This window comes from Colletotrichum destructivum, chromosome 3 (assembly GCF_034447905.1).
Source record: "Colletotrichum destructivum chromosome 3, complete sequence".
NCBI lineage: Eukaryota > Fungi > Ascomycota > Sordariomycetes > Glomerellales > Glomerellaceae > Colletotrichum > Colletotrichum destructivum.
The window spans coordinates 139,897-160,066 of NC_085898.1; the positions used below are offsets into that span (position 1 = coordinate 139,897).

A 20,170-nucleotide genomic window follows, 5' to 3' on the forward strand; every position below is an offset into this window, starting at 1 on the left:
AGACGACGACATGGCCTGATCCTTCATGGTCCAACAGCTCTGTCGCAGACTGCATCGTTTTTCATTGAGTACGCAGGCGGCTATGTCCTCGCTAATGTCCTCCGTGCATGCACGAAACTGTGATATGTTGAGTACGCCACGTCGTCAACCCTAACTCAAAATCGCCAGCCCCTTCTCTGTAAACTGCAGCCAATCCCGGCAGCCCATTGAGCGCTTCAGATTGCAGTATCGTGTCTGTTCGTACGTCCAGTGCATGTTTCTGGATGTTCGTTGTCCCAGGCGCAGCACCTGAAGGAGTTCGCCCTCGATGCGAAGAGGAGGTTGGTTTATGCGTCGCCACCGCCTATTCGTCATGGCTTTCTTTCTGAGCGTCTCTCGCGACATTTTTTGACTGCTGCAGTTCGACGTTCCATCTGCAAGGCCAAGTAGACAGATGGCCCACCAAAAGCAACTTGAGGTCTTGACACTCGCATGCCGCGTCTGAAAGATGGCGCAGTTACGGTCCGGGATGTACACGAGACTTCTCAGACACCCGTCGAGACCTTCTGACAGAATCCATGCATGCTTCTATGCGAGTCATGGACATAACCCATCCAGGATGGTCTGACTGTACTTAAACAGGCCAGCCTGTCATTTCCACCTGGCCCTAGCTCTGGAACAGTTATTAGGATAGCATTAGGCCCACAAGCCTGTGGTGATCCCATCCACTCTTTAGTACGAATAAGACACTCTTTTCTGCTCACTCATATATGCATATTCCGCTGGCCACCCTGACTAACCGTCAGTTATGAGCCCAGTCGACTCTAGCAACTGTCGTCTTGATTGATTCCTTCAGCCAAGAGGCAAGGACCTGTCACTCAGACAGCATCAATCGATCAAGTGCATTGCAACTCTTGAGACTATTCAGTCTCCTTTGGCCAGCGCCAATCCTGCAGCCACACAGGCCAGGATCTTCAGCTTCAACGGAAGCAACAACTCTGCCTCTCTATAGGCAATCGATCCATCCTAACGATATCGATACAACCCCACAAGGCTACAATTGCCTCTTCCTCAACCATGGAGTCATCTAAGGTCACTCAGAAGCTGACTTCTGACGCTGACTGGACCAAATGGTACGGAAACCTCAAGCTGGTGGCTAGGATCCATGAGGTCTGGAACTATATAGATCCAGACCAACAATTGGTGAATAACAGGCCCCGTCTTACTGAACCAAGCCCTGAAGCCGAAAACTTCACCAACGAACTTGCCTTGGCTAAGGCCAGGCATGCCGATCGAATGGAAGATTACAAAAGGGCTAACAAAGGCATCATTGCCGTCCTCTCCTGGGTCACCTCCACAGTTGAGGCCCAGTACATCAACCACGTCAGTAGTAAAGAGAGTCTCAGAGAAATGATCATCGCTCTCAGAGACGAGCTTGCCCCGGACAACTACGCGAGGCAACAACTCATCCTTCGTCGCTACCAAGCTCACATGGGCTCAATCAAGCGGTCCAAGCTGTCTGATTGGCTCAGCAACTACATTGACATCATGGATGAGGTCGTTGACGTTGGACTTCCAGCGCTTCTTGACCCAACCACTCAAGTTGCTGACTTCCTTAAGGCAGTCGAGCCACTCGCTCCCAGCTACTATACAACTGCTACCTTCTCCTTCAACCAAAACAGCATAAAGAAGCCTCCCAAAGCAGGAGAGAAATGTGCTGGAATTCAACAAGCCAACTTCTTTCGTCAATGGGTCAGGTCCTTCCATCCTGACTGGCTATTCAAAGATGCCAAAGCATCTAGCTTCGCCACTTGGCAAGGAGAAGATGAGAAGGGCAATCCAACAGAGTCACAAGGGAAAAGAAACGAGATACTGGTTCCCAAGTGTCCTGCTTGCCTTGGTTATATAAAACACTGGGTCATTGACTGTCCTCACTTCAACCCGGAGAAGAGGAAGGCTAGTTACGACCCAAACCATCCTCAGAACAAGAAGGCTATTGAACGGGGTCAGGCCTGGCTTAAGAAGAACCCAAGGGCGCAGGGGCGACTCAACAACGCTAAAGTCTCCTCGTCAGCCTCGTCAGACAAGCCGGCTACTCAATCTTCCTCTCCACCGTACAAGGAGAACGCAGGTCAAAGTTCTTCCTACTTCAACCAAGAGCAGTCAGACTCCGATAGGGACACCGAACACAGTTCTGATTCCTCGTCCTTCTATGCTGCCCCAAACAGCGCTCCAGCAATAAGTCTATATGCTGGTTTTCCACTCCGGAACAGTGTTATCGTCGACTCTGGGACTGGATTCCACATCTGCAACGATCGCTCTAGAATGAAGGATCTAGACTTCAGCCATTCAACAGAGTTCACTACTGGAGGAGGAAGAATGACAGCTATCGCTCGCGGGACTATGAAGATCCGCCCTAACCAAGGTGGTCTCAGGAAGAAAGGGTTTATCGTACGGGATGCCTGGTATTGCCCAGACTACCCTGTAACCCTCATTGGAGCTGAGCCCCTGAAGGAAAAAGGCCTGATCTTCACGGTTCGCCATCCAGGACTTGAGACCAGAACAGGAGAGGTCCTGTACCACACACCTTGGAAACATGGTCAATATCTCCTGGAGTACCACAATCATGACTCGACTATTGCTCAAGCTTCATCCTTCAACAACAATGACACCTCGACGTCAATCCCAACAAATCCAACCCCTGATAAACATGTTAGCTTCGTTCTTTCAGACGCCCAGCCTGCTGTAAAGCGAGGTCAACCTAATTCTAGGGATCCCCTTACGCCCTCCAATGCAGAGGCCATGATCTGGCACGAACGTCTCGGCCATCCAAGTGCGAAAGCTCTCGAGCATCTGCTCAAGAACAGCCGGGGAATCAAGATTCAGGGGGTGACGACCATCGAATGCGAGGCTTGCAGCACAGGCAAGGCGATTCGTAAAGTCTCAAGAAGGAGGCCTGACCACAATCCGACCGCCCCAGGAGATTACGTCTCCATAGACTTCTTCACACTGAGAAGGACCTATAATGGTGAGAAGATCGTTCTGCTCGTAAGGGACGAATGGAGTGGGTTTACATGGGTCCGGTTCCTCAATTCTCGTAAGGAGGGACTCCAGGCGATCATTCAGATGGCCACATTTCTTGAGCAACAATACCACTTCAAACTCTCGATCCTTCGCCTTGATTGGGAAACAGCTCTTCGAAATGCCTTCGACTTGTGGGCAGCAGATAACGGCAAGCTTATTGAGCGATCTGCAGCCTATACTGGGGCTCAAAATCCAGCAGAGAAGGCTGGTGAGATTCTCTTCAAGATCACCAGGGCCCTACGATATCAATCACGATTCCCAGAGGAATTAGCCCCTGAACTTGTGAGAGCTGCAAATTATCTCAGCAACAGAATGCCCCGCAAGAGGCACGCTTGGCAAACCCCAGAGGGATTGATCAATTCTTGGCTCAACTCTAGGCCCTGGACTACTCATCAGAGAGCTGAGCTCCCCCAACTTGCTCATCTACGACGATACGGCTGTAAGGCCTACCCTCTCACTGCAACATACCTTAGAGGGGAAGAGAAGGCGAAAAAGACCGAGCCTAGAGCCCACGTTGGGTATCTCTGTGGTTATGACAGTACCAACATCTATCGCATCTGGGTCCCAGCCATCAACAAGGTCATGAGGACTAGGGACGTCACATTCGACGAAACGAAGCTATACGACCCCAGCCAGGAGGATACCAGTCTCCTTCATCGAACGGAGCTAGAGAGAGTTTTCTCTATTTTGGAGATTCCGATTCCTGATCCTCAGAGTGAAGATCTCCCCTTGGATTCACGACTGTGGAATGACGAAGACCTCTGGCATCATTCAGCTGCTGCAGTTGGACCAAGGGATGCCAGGGAACAGTGCTTCGACCAACAGCGAGAGCCTCAACTGCCTACTCCTACTGGTTCTCCAGGAACACAACTTCAGGAGTCACACACTCCTTCAGTTGAGGGGGTGGAAGAGCATGTTTTAACCTATACAGACCCAGAAGAAGAGACAGTTACTCAGCAACTGTCACTACAAACAACTTCAGACTCAGATCAACCTTTCATTCAGGACCCTCCTACTCCTGAGTCAACAACCCATGAAGAGTCACCCACTCCGGATACTGCAATTCAGGATCGCTCGCCCTCCACCTCATCATCATCCTTAGCAACGACCGCTGAGTCAACAATCCACGTCGCTGATTCTTCGGATGCTCCACCTCCTACTATAGGTACAGGGAGACCAAAAGGACGACCAAGAGGAAGTCGCAATAACTCTATTTACAATCGGGAAACGCCAATTGGTCAAACCAATCATCAACCAGAGGCAGCTACAAGATCCTCTCGCCGACTTAAGGATAGATCTTCATCAATCAGATCTTCCTTCTTCCAATTGACCGATTCAGCCAAGGAAAAGGATAGATGGGACGACTTCGCTCATGATCTAGGTCAAATTCATCGCAGAGACCTCCCCTCACCTCCCCAGAAATACTCCGAAGCAAAAGAGCACAAGTTCTGGCCCAAGTGGCTGGCGGCAATGAACGTGGAATATCGAACAGTCTGGAAGAAGGGCACCTTCGAGCTTACCAGACTGGAAGACGTCAATCAGAAGATCCATCGAATTCTTCCTCTCAAATGGGTATATACCTACAAATTCGACAAGCATGGATTTCTCAAGCGATTCAAAGCAAGGATCTGTGTTAGAGGAGATCTTCAACCACTCAATGGGCTGGAAACCTACGCATCGACACTCGCTGGAAGATCATTTCGCAGCGTGATGGCCCTTGTGGCACGTTTCAACCTAGAGACGATGCAGCTTGATGCTGTAAATGCCTTCACTAACGCTACTCTTGATGAACTGGTTTATGTCTGGTTCCCTCCGGGCTACAGCAGGCCGGGATCCTGCCTCATCCTTCGCAAGGCACTCTATGGTCTGAGGAGAAGCCCTCTTTTGTGGCAGAAGAGCCTCTCCGACACTCTCAAGAGACTTGGACTTGCTCCCCTTGATGAGGACGACTGTATCCTCATTGGCAAGGGAGTCCTAGTCTTCTTCTTTGTTGACGATATTGCGGTGATCTATCGTAAGAAAAACGAAAAGATGGCCGAGCAAGTCGTCAAGGGACTTCAAGAGATCTACGAGATGAAGATCATGGGAGAAATGAACATCTTTCTAGGCATACGAGTCATCAGAGACCGCAAGGCTGGCAGGCTTTGGCTCAGCCTTGATAACTACATTGCCAAGGTCTGTGACGAATTCGGAGCCAACAAGAGGAAGAAGCCAACCGGGACGCCAATGGCTGCCGATAATCTTGTTCCTAATGATCAGCAAGCAACTACAGCAGAAATCCATCACTACCAGCGACTCATTGGATCCCTAAACTATGCAGGAGTCGTTGGAAGACCAGACATCTCTAGAACTTCATCTAGACTCTCTGAATTCCTCACCAACCCATCAGCCAACCACAAGAAGGCAGCCGACGCTTGCCTTGACTACCTCGATCATACTCGTTATCTCGCGATCGAATACAACTCTCAAGGACCAGGAACTCTCTTCTGTGCCTCAGATGCCTCCTTTGCTGACGACCTCGCAACTCGCAAGAGCACCCAAGGGTATATGATGATGATGTTTGGTGGCCCTATTGGCTGGAGGTCATCTAAGCAACGTCGCGTTGTTACCTCGAGTACTGAGGCTGAGCTGGTCGCCCTCACGCAAGCTGCAAAGGAATACAAGGCCACTATCCGACTAGTCGAACAACTTCAGCTTGATCTTGATGGTGACTACTCTCTCCAGTGCGACAACCAAGCAACCTTGAGACTCCTCACCACCGAGAGACCTCAAGTGACTAGCAAGCTTCGTCATATCAATATCAGCAATCTTTGGCTTCGTCAGGAAGTCAGGGATGGTCTCATCAACTTCAACTGGATCAAAACCAATGAGATGGTCGCAGACGGACTCACCAAAGCACTGCCAGCTCAGAAGCACTGCCGATTTCTAGCCCAGCTAGGTATGGCAAACGTTGAGCAACAAGTCAAGGCTCTCAGAGAAGCCGAGATAGCTCAGGCAGCTTAGATGCTTGGGTAGGATGATCTGCAGACCAGATCAGCAGTGGTCACAACACCACACGACTTGATCAAGGGAAATCCCAATCTTGGGTCTTCAACACTACATTACCCTACCTTCTGTCGCTCTCGCTAATCGTCAGTTATCAAAAGCTCTGCTTTATCCAGAGACACAACTTCAACAGTTGCTTCTCTGAGGGGGTGTGACAGAATCCATGCATGCTTCTATGCGAGTCATGGACATAACCCATCCAGGATGGTCTGACTGTACTTAAACAGGCCAGCCTGTCATTTCCACCTGGCCCTAGCTCTGGAACAGTTATTAGGATAGCATTAGGCCCACAAGCCTGTGGTGATCCCATCCACTCTTTAGTACGAATAAGACACTCTTTTCTGCTCACTCATATATGCATATTCCGCTGGCCACCCTGACTAACCGTCACCTTCCATTGTTCTTTTACTCTGGGCCTATTGTAGATCATTCGGATTAATGAACGCAGGCTGGCTTTCGAAATGTCTCTTCCCCGATGGTACGCGTTCATCAGCATATCATCCTGCGGCTAAACAAGACTCGTGGGACGGACACCAAGAGAATCTCTCACCTAGGAGCCTGTCACAGATCCATAAGCCGGTTCGAAAGCGGGCACTTTCCACCGCTAGAGGAAGTGCGGTGGTTGGTATCGAGTTAGTGGTCACACAAACCCCAAATAAAACCGCTGCTTTTCTCTTATTGTTTCTTTTGTCTTTCTCTCTGACATCGTACATCGTCTGTGCTACCTGCCGGTGTCGTGCCTCCCGCCGAACAGGCCCGGTAGTGTAGACAATGGAAAGACGGTGAGTGGGGCACTTTGCTTCCGATCGACTAGCGGCCAGCGTGCAGGGACGTCGGCGTTTCAGACGGTCATCTCGGCCGAGACAGATCATTGCTTCTGAAAGAAGAAAAGAAAAAAAGGAGGAGGCTGGGGAAAACTTGCAGATCAGGGAGGCCAGGGGCCCTTTCCCAGCCTCTTCATTTTCTCAAACATTTAGGGCCACGCTTTACATTCCCGTATTTACCCCTCTCGAGGAACCGGACAGCTGATTATTCGTTCCTTTCCATCGCGTGGGACGCTACATACGCGTTCTGTCGCGCCTCCCCTTGCATGGCATGACGGGACCTACAATTGGTGGCAAGCTGGTTTCTTTAAGTCGCCGGCTCTTTGCCCATTTGGCAACATAAAGGCATTGTCTGGGGCTTTTGCGGAGTTGCTGCGTCCGTTCCCCTCGAGGGAGGTTGGTTTGTCTAGCTGTTTGCTGGATGCGAGATGCTTGACACGTGGCTAGCTCGTGGCAAGACTCGGCCTCGAAGTCCGGGTTACTGCATCTACGCATTGTTGAGACTATCAGTGCGGGCATGTTTGAGTTTGGAGCGAGTGCTTTTTTCTTTCCGTGCTTGTTCGTCGCAAATTCATGGGTTCTCGACCCCGTGACAAGGGCAAACTGAGAAACTGGCACACTTAAAGCCACACTTAAAGCCATCCACCAGGCTGGCAATGCCCAAAGACTATCTATCTACTTTCAACGATATATTCCCACGTTGAAAAACATGTCAACAAGCCCGGGCTTGCTATATCAGTTGGCGGACTGCATGAAAATGATGTTATGCACATATAGATTCAATGATGCAGTTGTAGCATTCAGCCGAAGTTGTATACAACTAATGCTTCCCAACAAATCTTCCGTCGTAGGAGTCTTTAATGAAAATTCTCAATAACTTTTCTTACGTTGAATTGCATCGAATCTCTGTAGCACTTTGCCCTTGATAAGTAGCATTTCTTTTGTCCAGTTAGGAGACGTTAGGAAGCACAGAGAGGAATGTCTGCAATCGGTCTGGAGTCAAATTTTGATAGTGTGAAAGTATCTTGATGTCCCTCAAAGTCTTAATTTGTGATTCAATTATTCAAATGAACCACGGTCTCTCTTATACCATAGACTAGGGCCTCGTCTTCTTGGACGGTAGTCAGAAGTGCAATTTCAAGACTTGGGGCTCAGTTGTATAGAGCCCCCTTTTTCTTGTGAGAGGGGCTTACGGGGCTATAAAACTTAGCTGCCAAGTCTATCATCTGTCTTAATAAGTGCCTTTAGCGTAGTTATCATCATTTTAAGTTACGGGGCAGCAGGCCAACCTGACTAGTCATGTTAGTCCAGCGTAGCTTCACACCACCGGGTGACTGCTGCCTTGTATAGATACGATTGATCTATATACAGGCACACCACATATCTACATATGGATTTGGTTGTGAGAAGGATATATACAAGTATAAGTTTATGCCTGGCTCTCCCGAACAGAATCCTCGGTCGACGTGCCAACACTCCATTGTCTATGACCACAGCTTGTACCCGCCTGAGCAGAGCCTCTGGAAGGTCTGGTTCCCGTCGTACTTGCGCGAAACCTGCCTGAGCTTTTCGAAATTGGCGTCCCCGTAGCTCCTCATCACGTCCACATGATCCGCCGCGTTGTTCGCCCACTGGTTCGGCAACAGGGCATCCCATTTACGTGCCGTCTCGGTAAGCTTCTTCATGGAGGCGTCGTCCATCTGGGTGGCTGCAGCATCGTCCGCGGCATTGTCCCAGTTTACCCTCAGATTGATGGCTGCTTCATGGTTAGCAGGCGTTGCAACGCTTGGACGAGCTGCTGCCTGTATTAAGAGCGTGGACTCACAGTTTTGGTTGACTTCTTGCCAGCCGCCGGCGACGCCTCCCTTCCTGTTGGTTTCACGCACGACATGCGGCGTTATCGGGTTCCATGACACGCCAATGGTGTGTCCCGCGATGGTGCTGGAGTTGTAGTGTTCGAAGAGCATGCCGGCCATCTCGCTGTACAACTCCCTGCTAGCCTTCACGTTGAGGTTCGCCCGGTTAAGGCTGGGGGGGCGAGCGTTAAAAAAGATACCACGCGAGCATTTGTGACTTGCCACTCACCGTTTATCATAGAGCTCCATGACAGGGGTAACGTCTTGGGCTGTGTTTTGTGTGAGAGTCTTCCGCGAAGCCGCCACCGACTGTGGCCCAACATTGTATAGGGGCTTTATGGTACTGGGATAGCATCCAGTGAAATTGACAATGTCGGTAAACGGCGTGGCATCGACCGTGGCGAGGCCGATACCTGGAATGATCATCTCCATGTATGGAACATCAATGTGAGGTTCCTCGAGGAGCGGGCCGGTCTGAAATTCGAAGAAGGCTTCGGCAACGGCCTTAGCCTGACTCCTGTCGTAAGACAGCGTACCTCTCCTGCGCCTTGAACAGCCTTGAAGCATGCCTCATTTCCGGGTCGAGGGTTATAGAACCCGAGGCCGGGCGATTTGATGACTACTGTAGAGCCAGTGCAGATCGTCCCGTCGTAGCCCGTCAAGCCGACGAATAGTGATTAAGCCGTTTGGTATGAAGCTCCTCATTTGCCGACAGGACTCCTTTTCCAACTTTACCGTGTCCCCTTTGGAGGAGCAGCTCATTCTGGGTGGGAGATGATCTGGACCTTTCTTCTCTCGTTGTCCGAGCGTCTTCGAGGTCGTCTGTTTAGTGCACGCCGGCCCGGGACAAGCGTAAACTATCTCGGCCTCCGGATCTCCGGACCCCGATACGGTACACTCAATGCTCGGTATGACTCTTACATACTCCGCCAGGAGAAGGAGGTGGGGTGGATGTTCTGAGGCTGATTTCATTTTCGGCATTCATCCTCCACGGCAATCCTTCCCTATCGTCGGGCGCGGATTTCATCTTTTCCGAATTCGCTCCCCGCCCACCGCTGGCATCATCACCGGCTCGATGACGCTCTACAGCCGCCCCTTCCCACGCCCGCCCATCCCATCATGAGTGCTGCTACTAGCTGCGATGACGGTCAGGAGGACTTGGCGCTAAGTCCAAATATACAGCTCCGCGCCGCTGTCAGTATCTTCCGGACTCTGCGTGCTCGAAGCTAACTAACAGTCCATACGTGATAGTGTAACAACTGCCGCGTTCGCAAGATAAGTAAGCAGAGGCCATTCTCCCCATCCATGGACCAAGAGAGTTTTTGGCCCTCCGCAATACTCACCAATGCTGTAGATCCGCTGTGATAGGCAACACCCTTGTTCCCACTGCGCCAGCGCCAAAATCGACTGCATACCTGTCGATAAGAAGCTCCGAGAGAAGCGCACCCGCATCCTCTTGTCTTCGGAATAGTACGTCCACGATCATACTTGGTTGGCGCTGCTTCTTTGCCGCTCTCTCTTCTTCTTCCCCCCCCATAGCCAGCTGCCTGACCTGTTATATATAGCGAGAAAAAGATCGATCAGCTCGACCGTCGCATGGCAGAGGCTCTCAGTCTCATCCAAGGCCTGAAAAATGACCGACAACTCAGTGCATGCCCTCATGCATTCTTGAATACTCCAGCCGGGACCGGTATGTCGGCAGTGTCCTCATCCAAGTCGAGCCCGTCCAGCCATACCATCTTGCCTGGGTCAGATGCCGGGTCTTCCGTGCTACTGGGTGCGGGAGAGTCCTCGTTAGCCGCCCACTCGACGTTCGCCAGCGACTTTATGCAACACGTTGCAAGTGCCAGTCCCCTCCAATGCTCCGGACCGGAGATGAGGGACACCCTCGATGCGCTCTCTAGCGTTGTAGCCACCCTGAGAGAGCAGACGGTTGCCAATGAGATGGCATACCCTCATGCTCGGCCGATCCAACGCCCCGGCCTGTCAGGGTACGGGCTGCCTCCCATCCAAAAAGCCGTCGAGCTGATTCGCATCGCTAAAAGTGAGCTCTTTGGTCCTCATGCTTCCTGAAATTCGCGCAATCTAACATGTGTGTGTGTGTGTGTGTGTGAAGATCAGCGCTTGGCTGGATCAGGTTTCATCTACGAGTTCATCTTGAGGCGCAACTTCTCGGACATCTGCCTCCAGGTCTACTTCTCCGATAGCTTTTCCGAGATGGAATTCATCATCGTCAACGCGGGCCTTCATTCTCTCTTTGGAGACTATAGCCATCGCGTGCCCGTCGAAGAAAGAACAGCGTATCGAGACCATGCCAGCATGTGTCGTGCGAATCTTGAGACTGCACTTTCTAGTTTACCTATGCATCTTCCAACAACGACAGAAACCGTCACAGCCCTGATCTTTGGTGTATGTTGACGTGCACCTACCGTCCCAACTGACGTTGACAAGTTCATAGGCTTGGCATGCGATTGAGCTGTCGAAACCCTACCTCGCACGGGCATTATCAGCCAAAGCATCAGAGCTCTGCCAGACGCTAAGCTATCACCGGATACCCGATACAGACAACAGTGACGACGCCAAATATAGAAAGTTTTTGTTCTGGACGAACTACTTCCTTGACAAATGCCTGTCTCTTCGCCTCGGCCGAGCTTCCACCATCCCAGACTGGGACATCACGACACACCGGCCCTCCACCACCGACACTCATAAGGAGGCGGTTATGGCCTACTTTGTACTCTGGGTCGAGTCTGCACGTTGCCAAGGGAACATATACGAGTTGCTCTACAGCCCGGAGGCTATCGCTCAGCCCGACCACGTCCGGCAATCTCGGGCCCAGCTCCTCATGAACGACCTACGAATGCTGGACCAGGCCATGCAGGAGACTAATGTAGGTCAAAACTGGTTCCGACCTCTGGCAGGCTTGACTCGTCTAACGTTAAACGTCAGAAAAGATGGATCAAAATCGCCAAAGACAATGCCGGCACGGACGTCATGGACTTCTTCGCTACCTCAGACGATACCCTCCGACTCTCACTGCTCACTCTAGTCTATCGTGCGGCTCCGCAGCCAGCTGGTGCTCCCACAACTTTCAGCCACAGCTGCGCTGAAGCCGCAAGGGCCGCTTTACAAAGGCACCAGGACTGTCTGGCGATCATAGACAGGAGCAACGAGGACTTCCTCCCATGCTATGTCCATTGGTACGTGACCTGTGTTGACTGATTCTTGGACTACTGAACATTGACCCAATAGGACCCTCCTCTTCACCCCGTTCATCCCATTCATCGTAATCTTCTGCCAAGTGATAGAGACTCAAGACGAGACGGACCTAAGCCGTCTGGGCGCCTTTGTGACCTCTATTCAACCAGCTGCCACTGTTTCAGATGCCGCAGGCAAGCTGTGTCGTCTCTTTCAAGTCCTCCACAACGTCGCTGCGCGTTATGTCGATCGCTCCGGGCCATATGATGACCAACCGCAGGCCACTGAAGAGATGGACATGTATCTCAGACTGTTGGGAGTGCACCATGGAGAGGAGGGCAACGTCAGCGAGCATCAGAGGCAGGGGTTCGCCCACGACCTCGATGGGAATTTCGCGCAAGCCGCGTGCGGTGACGGAACGAGCACTGGCGAGGTACAGGCCGGGCCGATGGTTATGAACCCCATGATGCGCATGGGGAACGGCGCGCAGTTGGAGGAATGGTTTTACAGAAATCAGGCTCTGATGCAGTCGTTCCGGACGTCCCCTCATCCTTTTCCAAACGAAGACTAGAATGGAGAGCATTGTCGTGGGGTTAAGATCTTATGAGCGTCCTTGGCCCTATGTTGCTTTCTGGAGTGAGTGGGAGGGCGTGTACATTTTCCAAAAGATTTTGCTAGAACAACCTCTGGGCACAACCCATGACATTTTCGACCCTACAAAACGGTTATGCACTCTTTCCTTTCTGATCCAAGGTTGTTGACAGGGACGGGTAGGGGCATGTAACGATTGATGAAAGTATGGGCATGATAGTCTCCGCGGCAATCGTCTCAGTAATATATCAAAGTTAGGAGATGGTTTCTGAAGATCTCGCGTAGGACTTATTCGATGCAGAACCTCTCTAGCATTTTGACCAGGGACATGTTCTACACGCTGCCTTCGACGATAACCTCTTTGAACTCTATTTTGATTGTACTTCGTCTCATGAATAAGGGTGAACGCTGTAGAGTCTGGCTTGCTGGATTGTGCCGAAGGGATTATGGTGGGTCGGCAACGACGTGTTGGCTAGGGGTAGGACGAGGATCGTACAAAATCGATGCGGCGACGCCGAAACTCCGGGTTCACCCAGCTAGAGGCTGTCATAGTAGAATGAAGTTTTCTTGCCGGAGGAGTCATTGGTGTGCTCTTACAAACCATGCTGGCAAGCCTTTGCACCAACAAATCCGGGGGCCGGAATTCCGGGGCCCGAAACCCCCGCCACTGACGAAGTCTAGACACGCCCGGTGTCTTGGTTGCGCCTCTCAAGTGTACCTTTGGCTTGAGACCAATCTTGTGTTTCATCTTCGTGATTCTCGAAGAGTTGGCTCGTCCGCTTGGGGCCCTTTTCCGCCCGAAATGTGATGGGCTTGTTGAAGTGGGCAGTATAAGATCTCACAGTCTCCGCTGAGGCTTGACCAGATCGCGTGAAGTCTTTCTCAAACCTCAGAATAAGGGGCATCCTTACAAAACATCCGTTCAAGATGCCCGCCAAAACTGTTGCGACCTCGAAAGCGGCCTCGAAGGACAGCGTGATAGAACTCTTGCCGGGCCAAAATGGTGTGATAAACCAAGAGCGTAACAGTCAATGACCGCCTTTTGGAGCTAATTGGATATTCCCCAGATCTAGTCTTTGGTGTCGCTCGCATCTTCGCCTCTTACAACGATACCTTCGTCCATATTACTGATCTCACGTTCGTCCCGCCTGTCCACGGATGCAGAATGACCAACGGCTGGGTCACGCTGCGAGGCTTTCAGAGAAACCAGATGAACTGACGTTATTTAACAGGGGCCGCGAGACCATTGCCCGAGTCACTGGAGGTATGAAGGTCAAGGCTGATCGGGACGAATCGTCTCCCTACGCTGCCATGCTGGCTGCCCAAGATGCCGCCGCCCGGTGCAGGGAGCACGGCATTAACGCACTTCACATAAAAATACGCGGTACTGGTGGTGAGTTTCATGCGAATAACCCCATCTGGTTTCTCTCTCTAGCCATCAAGTTGACAGTGTATGTGGTAGGCACTGGAAGCAAGTCGCCGGGCCCCGGCGGCCAGGCCGCCCTTCGTGCCCTGGCTCGCGCGGGCATCAAGATTGGACGCATAGAAGATGTGACGCCGACCCCATCTGACTCTACCCGCAGGAAGGGCGGTCGTCGGGGTCGCCGGCGCTAGGGGATGGTGAAAGTTAAGGCCATCCAGCAGTAAACAGGCCCCGGGTGACTGGTTGAATTGCATGCCTTTTCCGCCATGTATTATAGTGGCAAAATAAATCTGCAAAGAAAAATAGGAGACAAGATGTGTTATTCAAGAGGAAGACGCTGCAGATAGTTCACGAGGGGTGCCCCTTCTCAAATTCATCGACTGTGTCGATTAGCTCATTTGAGGCTTGTCATAAGGTTAAGTTTACACCAACCTTACTATTGATGGATGTATAAGGTACAACTTCCTCCACTACAAATCACGGCTTAGAGAAATTTTAAATTCTACGTCGACAGGAGTTGCGCCGAGTTTGCCACATAGCTTCTAGTGAAGGTTCTCAACCCACTTGTCTATACCCACCAATAAGGTTACGACTCCCTAAAAGTCATCTAGGGTATAGATATTGACGCTTGGAAGCAGCTCAGATCAGCAAGTTATGTACTCATGTACGCGTGTCAAACACCTTACTCCTCAATGCGGACCTCAATGAGCCCTCGCAAGGTTCCAGGCTGGAATGCCAGCATGAAATTAGAACAAGGGCATAATGAAACCACTGCTGGCCTAGCACACCATCGTTCCGATCGAAACTCCAAAGATTTCTCCGCTGGCTCGGCAGTATAGTCGGACGTGGATACAGCACGCACGGCTGCTCACTTAAACGCCTAGACTATATGATATTCGTTCACCAGGGTGTTACAGCAGACAGTAACAAAAACAAGGTTCGCCAAAGAGTCAGACTGTCAGTTGGGGCCCATAAAGATCAAGCGCTTGACCTGTTACGGCTGGCCGTCACAGCTAGCCGTCTCAGCTCGGGCGTCCGGGTTTCCGGGGCCCGGCAGACCTCGCTCGGCACCGGAAAGTTAGTCCCCCGGCAGGGCTTCGGTCCCATGGGTCGATCTATCAAACGTACGCGCTGATAGGAGACTCGTCTCTCAGGGGAGACATAAGCGACGCCTGATATAAAAAGTAATCAGCCAAGACGCAGGAGTCGAGATGCGAACAATATATCTTTCCTTGTCCAGCCAGAGCTGTCCAGTCACTACCACCCCCATTTATCGGGACTACCCTCAGCGGAATTTCTCTCTTTTTCTTCTCATAGATTTTTAACCTGTCTCTTTCTTAATCCTTCGCTTTTTGTTCGAAAATGGCCACACCGAAAGATCATCCCGGATATGGCACAGATGATCCTGCACAGTCATCAAAGGGCGACCAAGAGGAGCCCTCGGCCTTCAAAGGCTTTCTGGTATGGTTGAGTCTTTTCGAAAAACCAACTGGGTGCATTTTGCTGACCATTCTCGTTCGCAGAGAGTGTTTGCTTTTGGTCACGCAGCCGACTATGCCCTCGAATCCATCGCCATCATCGCCGCCATCGCCTCAGGCGTTGCCTTGGCCATGGTAAATATTGTCATCGGCCAGTTTATATCGCTTCTGAGCGACTCCCACTCATCTTCAGGCTCTCAGCCGGATGGATTCATGGCCGCCGTCAGCAAAACAGCGTATGAAGACCGTCGTCGCGCCGACGAGATTGACAGAATCGCTAACCCATATCTCTGCGTCGCAGGCTCTACTTCGTGTACATCGGCATCGTGCGATTTGTGTGCACGTACATCTACGCCTCTCTCTTCACCTTTGTCGCCCACCGTCTGACCCGTAACATTCGACACGAGTATCTCCGCGCCGCGTTCAGCCAGGAGATTGGCTTCTTCGACAAATCCAGCGGCTCCATCTCCATGCAAGCCACGTCCAACGGAAAGCTGATCCAGTCGGGCATTGGCGAAAAGCTCGGCAATCTCGTCCAGGCCAGCGCTACTTTTGTCGCAGCCTTCATCATCGCCTTCATCACCCAGTGGAAGCTCACGCTGATAATCATCGGCATGGTGCCGGTGCTCCTCATCGTTGTTGGCGGTGCCGCCGGACTGGACGCGCAAATCGAGACGGACATTCTCAAGATCCACGCCCAGGCAGCAAGCTTCGCCGAAACGACTCTTGCAGGTGTTCGTACCGTTCACGCCTTTGATCTCCGCCAGAGGGTCGTCAGCCAGTACGATTCGTTCCTCCAGAACTCGTTCCACCTGGGCATGAAGAAAAATAAAATCTACGGGGTTCTGTTCGGTGGGGAATACTTCATCGTTCACGCCGCCATGGGCTTGGCCTTTTGGCAGGGTATTGCCATGGTGAATCGTGGGGAAATTCCTGACCTCGGCGGTGTTTTCACGTCAGTTCACTCTCTGGTCTCAAGCGGTTTATTCCACTCTAACTTCGGCATAGTGTGCTCTTCTCTGTTGTCATCGCCGCCAGTACAGTCATGACCATCGCCCCGCAGATGGTCACCTTCGGCCGCTCAGCGACTGCTGCGGCCGAGCTTTTCACGCTGATTGACAGGAAATCCGAGATTAATCCTTTTGATCACTCGGGAGAACGACCTGACAGGCTCGTTGGGGAAGTTCAGCTTCAAAACGTTTCTTTCAGCTATCCCACGAGACCAGATGTCACCGTGCTCGATAACTTCAGTCTACGTGTTCCTGCAGGGAAGGTCACAGCCTTGGTGGTATGTCAAGTCCCCCTCCCCGAGTTGTTATTCTAACTTTGCTCTTCTGAATACATCCCTAACTTTGGATTGTACAGGGTCCCAGTGGATCGGGAAAAAGCACCATTATTGGGCTTTTCGAGCGATGGTACAACCCGACGGCCGGGACTGTAAGATTGGACGGCAAAGATATCAAGGACTTGAATCTTAAATGGCTTCGAACCAATGTTCGTCTCGTGCAACAGGTAGGAATCCTCGCCCAACGTATCACCCCTACTGCTGTCACGTCGCTAACAGTCGAATCTCCATCTAGGAGCCTGTTCTCTTCAACGGCACCGTACTCGAGAACATATCTAATGGCCTCGTCGGGACACCCTGGGAGACAGCCACACCAGTGGAGCAGCGAAGACGCGTCGAAGACGCTGCTAAGCTCGCCTTCGCACACGACTTCATCACTAGTCTCCCGCAAGGGTACGACACCAGGATCGGAGAGAGAGGCGGACTTCTTTCAGGCGGGCAGAAGCAGCGCATTGCTATTGCCCGCAGTCTTATATCTGAGCCGCAGGTGCTTCTCCTCGATGAAGCAACTAGTGCCCTCGATCCTCACGCCGAAGGTGTGGTTCAGGAGGCCCTCAATAGAGCCTCCCAGGACCGGACAACCATCGTCATCGCCCACAAATTGGCAACCATCCGGAACGCTGACCACATTGTGGTCATGTCTTCAGGCCGTATCGCTGAACAAGGTCGTCATGACGATCTGGTCGCAATGAACGGAATCTACCACAATCTTGTCAAGGCACAAGACCTGTCCCCAGCCGAGACCCAGCAGACCGCGCAGCGCCTTTTAGAGAAGGAATCCACCCTGGACGACATCTCAGGCGTGGATCACTCACTCGTCAAGAACAAAACGACTGAGGAGAGGCATCTGGCGTCGCTCAAGGACCGAGAAGACTTCACACTGTTCAAGCAGAGCGGCCTGATCAGTACCGTCATGAAGCTGATGGGCTGCACGCCCGAACTGAAGTTCTGGTATTTGCTGGCACTCATCTCCTGCATCATTGGAGGTACGTTGTGCTATTTGACTGAGATCCCAGCCAAAATAAACTAACCATCTTCCAGCTGCCCTGTTTCCCGCACAAGCCCTGCTCCTCGGCAACATCCTCGACGTCTTCTCATCCCCCGATATGGTGTCTCGAGGCAATTTCATCTCACTCATGTTCTTAGTCATCGCCTTTGGGTGTCTGATCGGATATTTTCTTCTGGGATGGTCGAGCAACATGATCGCACAGGTAGGTGACCCGATCCTTGTTCATGTCCAGGAGATTGCTGACGACAATAAGACCCTAGGTAGAAAGATGCGGAGATATCTCTTGGACTCTGTCCTCCGTCAAGACCTGCGGTTTTTCGATCGCCCCGAGAACACCATCGGCACGTTGACCAGCCGTCTCGACTCTTACCCCCAGGCAGTATTCGAGTTCATGGGATTCAACGTTGCTCTCCTTATTTTAGCCCTCATCAACTTGTCAGCTTGCAGTATCCTCGCCATCTCGGTTGCCTGGCGCCTTGGCTTGGTCGGCGTTTTCGCTGGGCTCCCTCCCATGCTGCTGGCTGGATGGGTACGCATCCGGCTCGAAGTGAAGATGGAGAACGCCATGGACAAGTCATTCTTGCAGAGCTCTTCCGTAGCGTCAGAGACAGTGATGGCGGTACGCACCGTCTCCTCCTTGGCGCTGGAGCAGAAGATGCTAGACAAGTACACGCACGAGCTGGACATGGCTATTCAAAACGCGGCACCGTCGCTGTTTCACATGATGATTTGGTTCTCGATGACCCAGGCAATTGAATACTTCGTCCTCGCCCTTGGCTTTTGGTAAGGAAATTCTGTCTCTATTTAGAAGGCTTCCTCTAACATGGTGTTAAGGTGGGGATCCAAGCTCATCAACGACGGCTACATCAACTTCTATCAGTTCATCGTCTCCTTCATGGGTGTTTACTTTTCGGGTCAGGCGACAAGCCAGATGTTTGTCTTCGCAGGCAGTGAGTCTCCTTAACATCCCGACAATTCGACAAGTCACACTAACCTCTTCGATCTCCAAGATTTCACAAAGGGCCATAAAGCCGCCAATTACTATTTCTGGATGTCTGCCCTCGAGCCAACGATTCAGGATACCGCTGAGAACAGTGGCAAGGGGCCAGAACACGGCTGCAAGTCTTTCGATCTGGAAAATGTCCAGTTTGCCTACCCTCTGGCGCCGCACAACCGGGTTCTCAAGGGGATTTCACTCACCGTTAGCCACATTCTCGTCCTCAATATGCGATGCACCGCTGACCACCCTCAAATTCTAGATTCAGCCTGGAGAGTTCGTCGCATTTGTAGGGCCATCGGGCTGTGGTAAGAGCACAATGGTTTCACTGCTGCAACGTTTCTACGACCCCGTCAGCGGCACCATCAACGTTGATTACTCGCCTTTGAAATCGATCAGCCCTTCTCTCTATCGTAAGAACATTTCTCTGGTGCAGCAGGAACCGACGCTGTTCCCGGGGACCATCCGGGACAATATCTCGCAGGGCGTCGACACAACCACTTCTGGCCCGCTGCCCGACTTTCAGCTAGAGGAAGCCTGTCGTTCCGCCAATGTCTGGGACTTCATAGCCTCGCTCCCAGAGGGCCTTGATACGCCTTGCGGAACGGGCGGCAGCCAGCTCTCGGGCGGCCAGCGACAGAGAATTGCGATTGCACGCGCCCTCATCAGAAAGCCGGCCGTGATCCTGTTGGACGAGGCGACAAGCGCACTGGATACTGAGTCTGAGCGCATCGTTCAGGGCGCGTTGAAGAAGGCGGCAACCACTGGCAATAGGATCACTATTGCCGTCGCCCACCGACTGTCTACTATTCGGGACGCAAGCCGTATTTTCGTCTTCAACGGTGGAATCATCGCCGAGAGCGGGACTCATGGAGAGCTCATCGAGCGGGGTGGGATGTATGCGAAGATGTGCGAGGCTCAAAGATTAGGTCAAGATATGTAGGGTGTTGTTATGTCTTGGTCTTGATTCTCTTGGTCCACATTTTGTTTAATTTCTTGCACATACTGGACATAGCATCCGCGGTTTCTCAACCGAAAGTCGGTGTCGTGGATGCCGCTCATATGTTCACCTTCCATAGCAAATACACTTGTAATAAAAAGGCGTCGCCTAATATTGTCACTTCAAGCTCTCTATGATGTACCGAGAGCGTTGCAAAACACATTGCTTTGAATGATGTTTCCACAGAATCGTAATTATTTGATTATGTCTACTACAGATAGTCGCTTTCTTGTAATTAAACTCCCTTGCTCCAAACTCTCCCCTCGAGGTCGTCGCCCAAGTCGATTTGTAATGAATCGTCGATGAAATAACCGCTTCCTAACTAAGCCAAACCTCTATCC

At 51.7% G+C, this 20,170-nt stretch overlaps 4 protein-coding genes across 4 annotated transcripts; 3 read left to right on the forward strand and 1 right to left on the reverse strand.

The window, feature by feature from the left end:
• Positions 1 to 8,416: 8,416 nt before the first annotated feature.
• CDEST_04102 (Putative FAD-binding, type PCMH, subdomain 2) lies at positions 8,417 to 9,355 on the reverse strand (the record flags this gene model as incomplete). Its single annotated transcript, XM_062920261.1, has 2 exons — positions 8,417 to 8,960; positions 9,018 to 9,355. 2 exons carry the CDS (start codon positions 9,353 to 9,355, stop codon positions 8,417 to 8,419), a joined length of 882 nt encoding a protein of 293 aa, XP_062776312.1.
• Positions 9,356 to 9,907: 552 nt separating this feature from the next.
• CDEST_04103 (uncharacterized protein) lies at positions 9,908 to 12,557 on the forward strand (the record flags this gene model as incomplete). Its single annotated transcript, XM_062920262.1, has 7 exons — positions 9,908 to 9,982; positions 10,143 to 10,258; positions 10,354 to 10,832; positions 10,905 to 11,197; positions 11,247 to 11,678; positions 11,738 to 11,988; positions 12,041 to 12,557. The coding sequence occupies 7 exons, from the start codon at positions 9,908 to 9,910 to the stop codon at positions 12,555 to 12,557; spliced, it is 2,163 nt and encodes a 720-aa protein (XP_062776313.1).
• A 947-nt stretch (positions 12,558 to 13,504) lies between these two features.
• On the forward strand, positions 13,505 to 14,191 carry CDEST_04104 (Putative small ribosomal subunit protein uS11; the record flags this gene model as incomplete). The annotated part of the gene is made up of 3 exons (XM_062920263.1): positions 13,505 to 13,580; positions 13,645 to 13,714; positions 13,810 to 14,191. 3 exons carry the CDS (start codon positions 13,505 to 13,507, stop codon positions 14,189 to 14,191), a joined length of 528 nt encoding a protein of 175 aa, XP_062776314.1.
• A 1,171-nt stretch (positions 14,192 to 15,362) lies between these two features.
• Positions 15,363 to 20,169, forward strand: CDEST_04105 (Putative Type 1 protein exporter; the record flags this gene model as incomplete). Its single annotated transcript, XM_062920264.1, has 10 exons — positions 15,363 to 15,461; positions 15,524 to 15,714; positions 15,780 to 16,433; positions 16,487 to 16,766; positions 16,844 to 16,990; positions 17,059 to 17,809; positions 17,865 to 18,615; positions 18,667 to 18,782; positions 18,843 to 19,033; positions 19,092 to 20,169. The coding sequence occupies 10 exons, from the start codon at positions 15,363 to 15,365 to the stop codon at positions 19,770 to 19,772; spliced, it is 3,861 nt and encodes a 1,286-aa protein (XP_062776315.1). The 3' UTR covers positions 19,773 to 20,169.
• Between the last annotated feature and the right edge of the window lies 1 nt (position 20,170).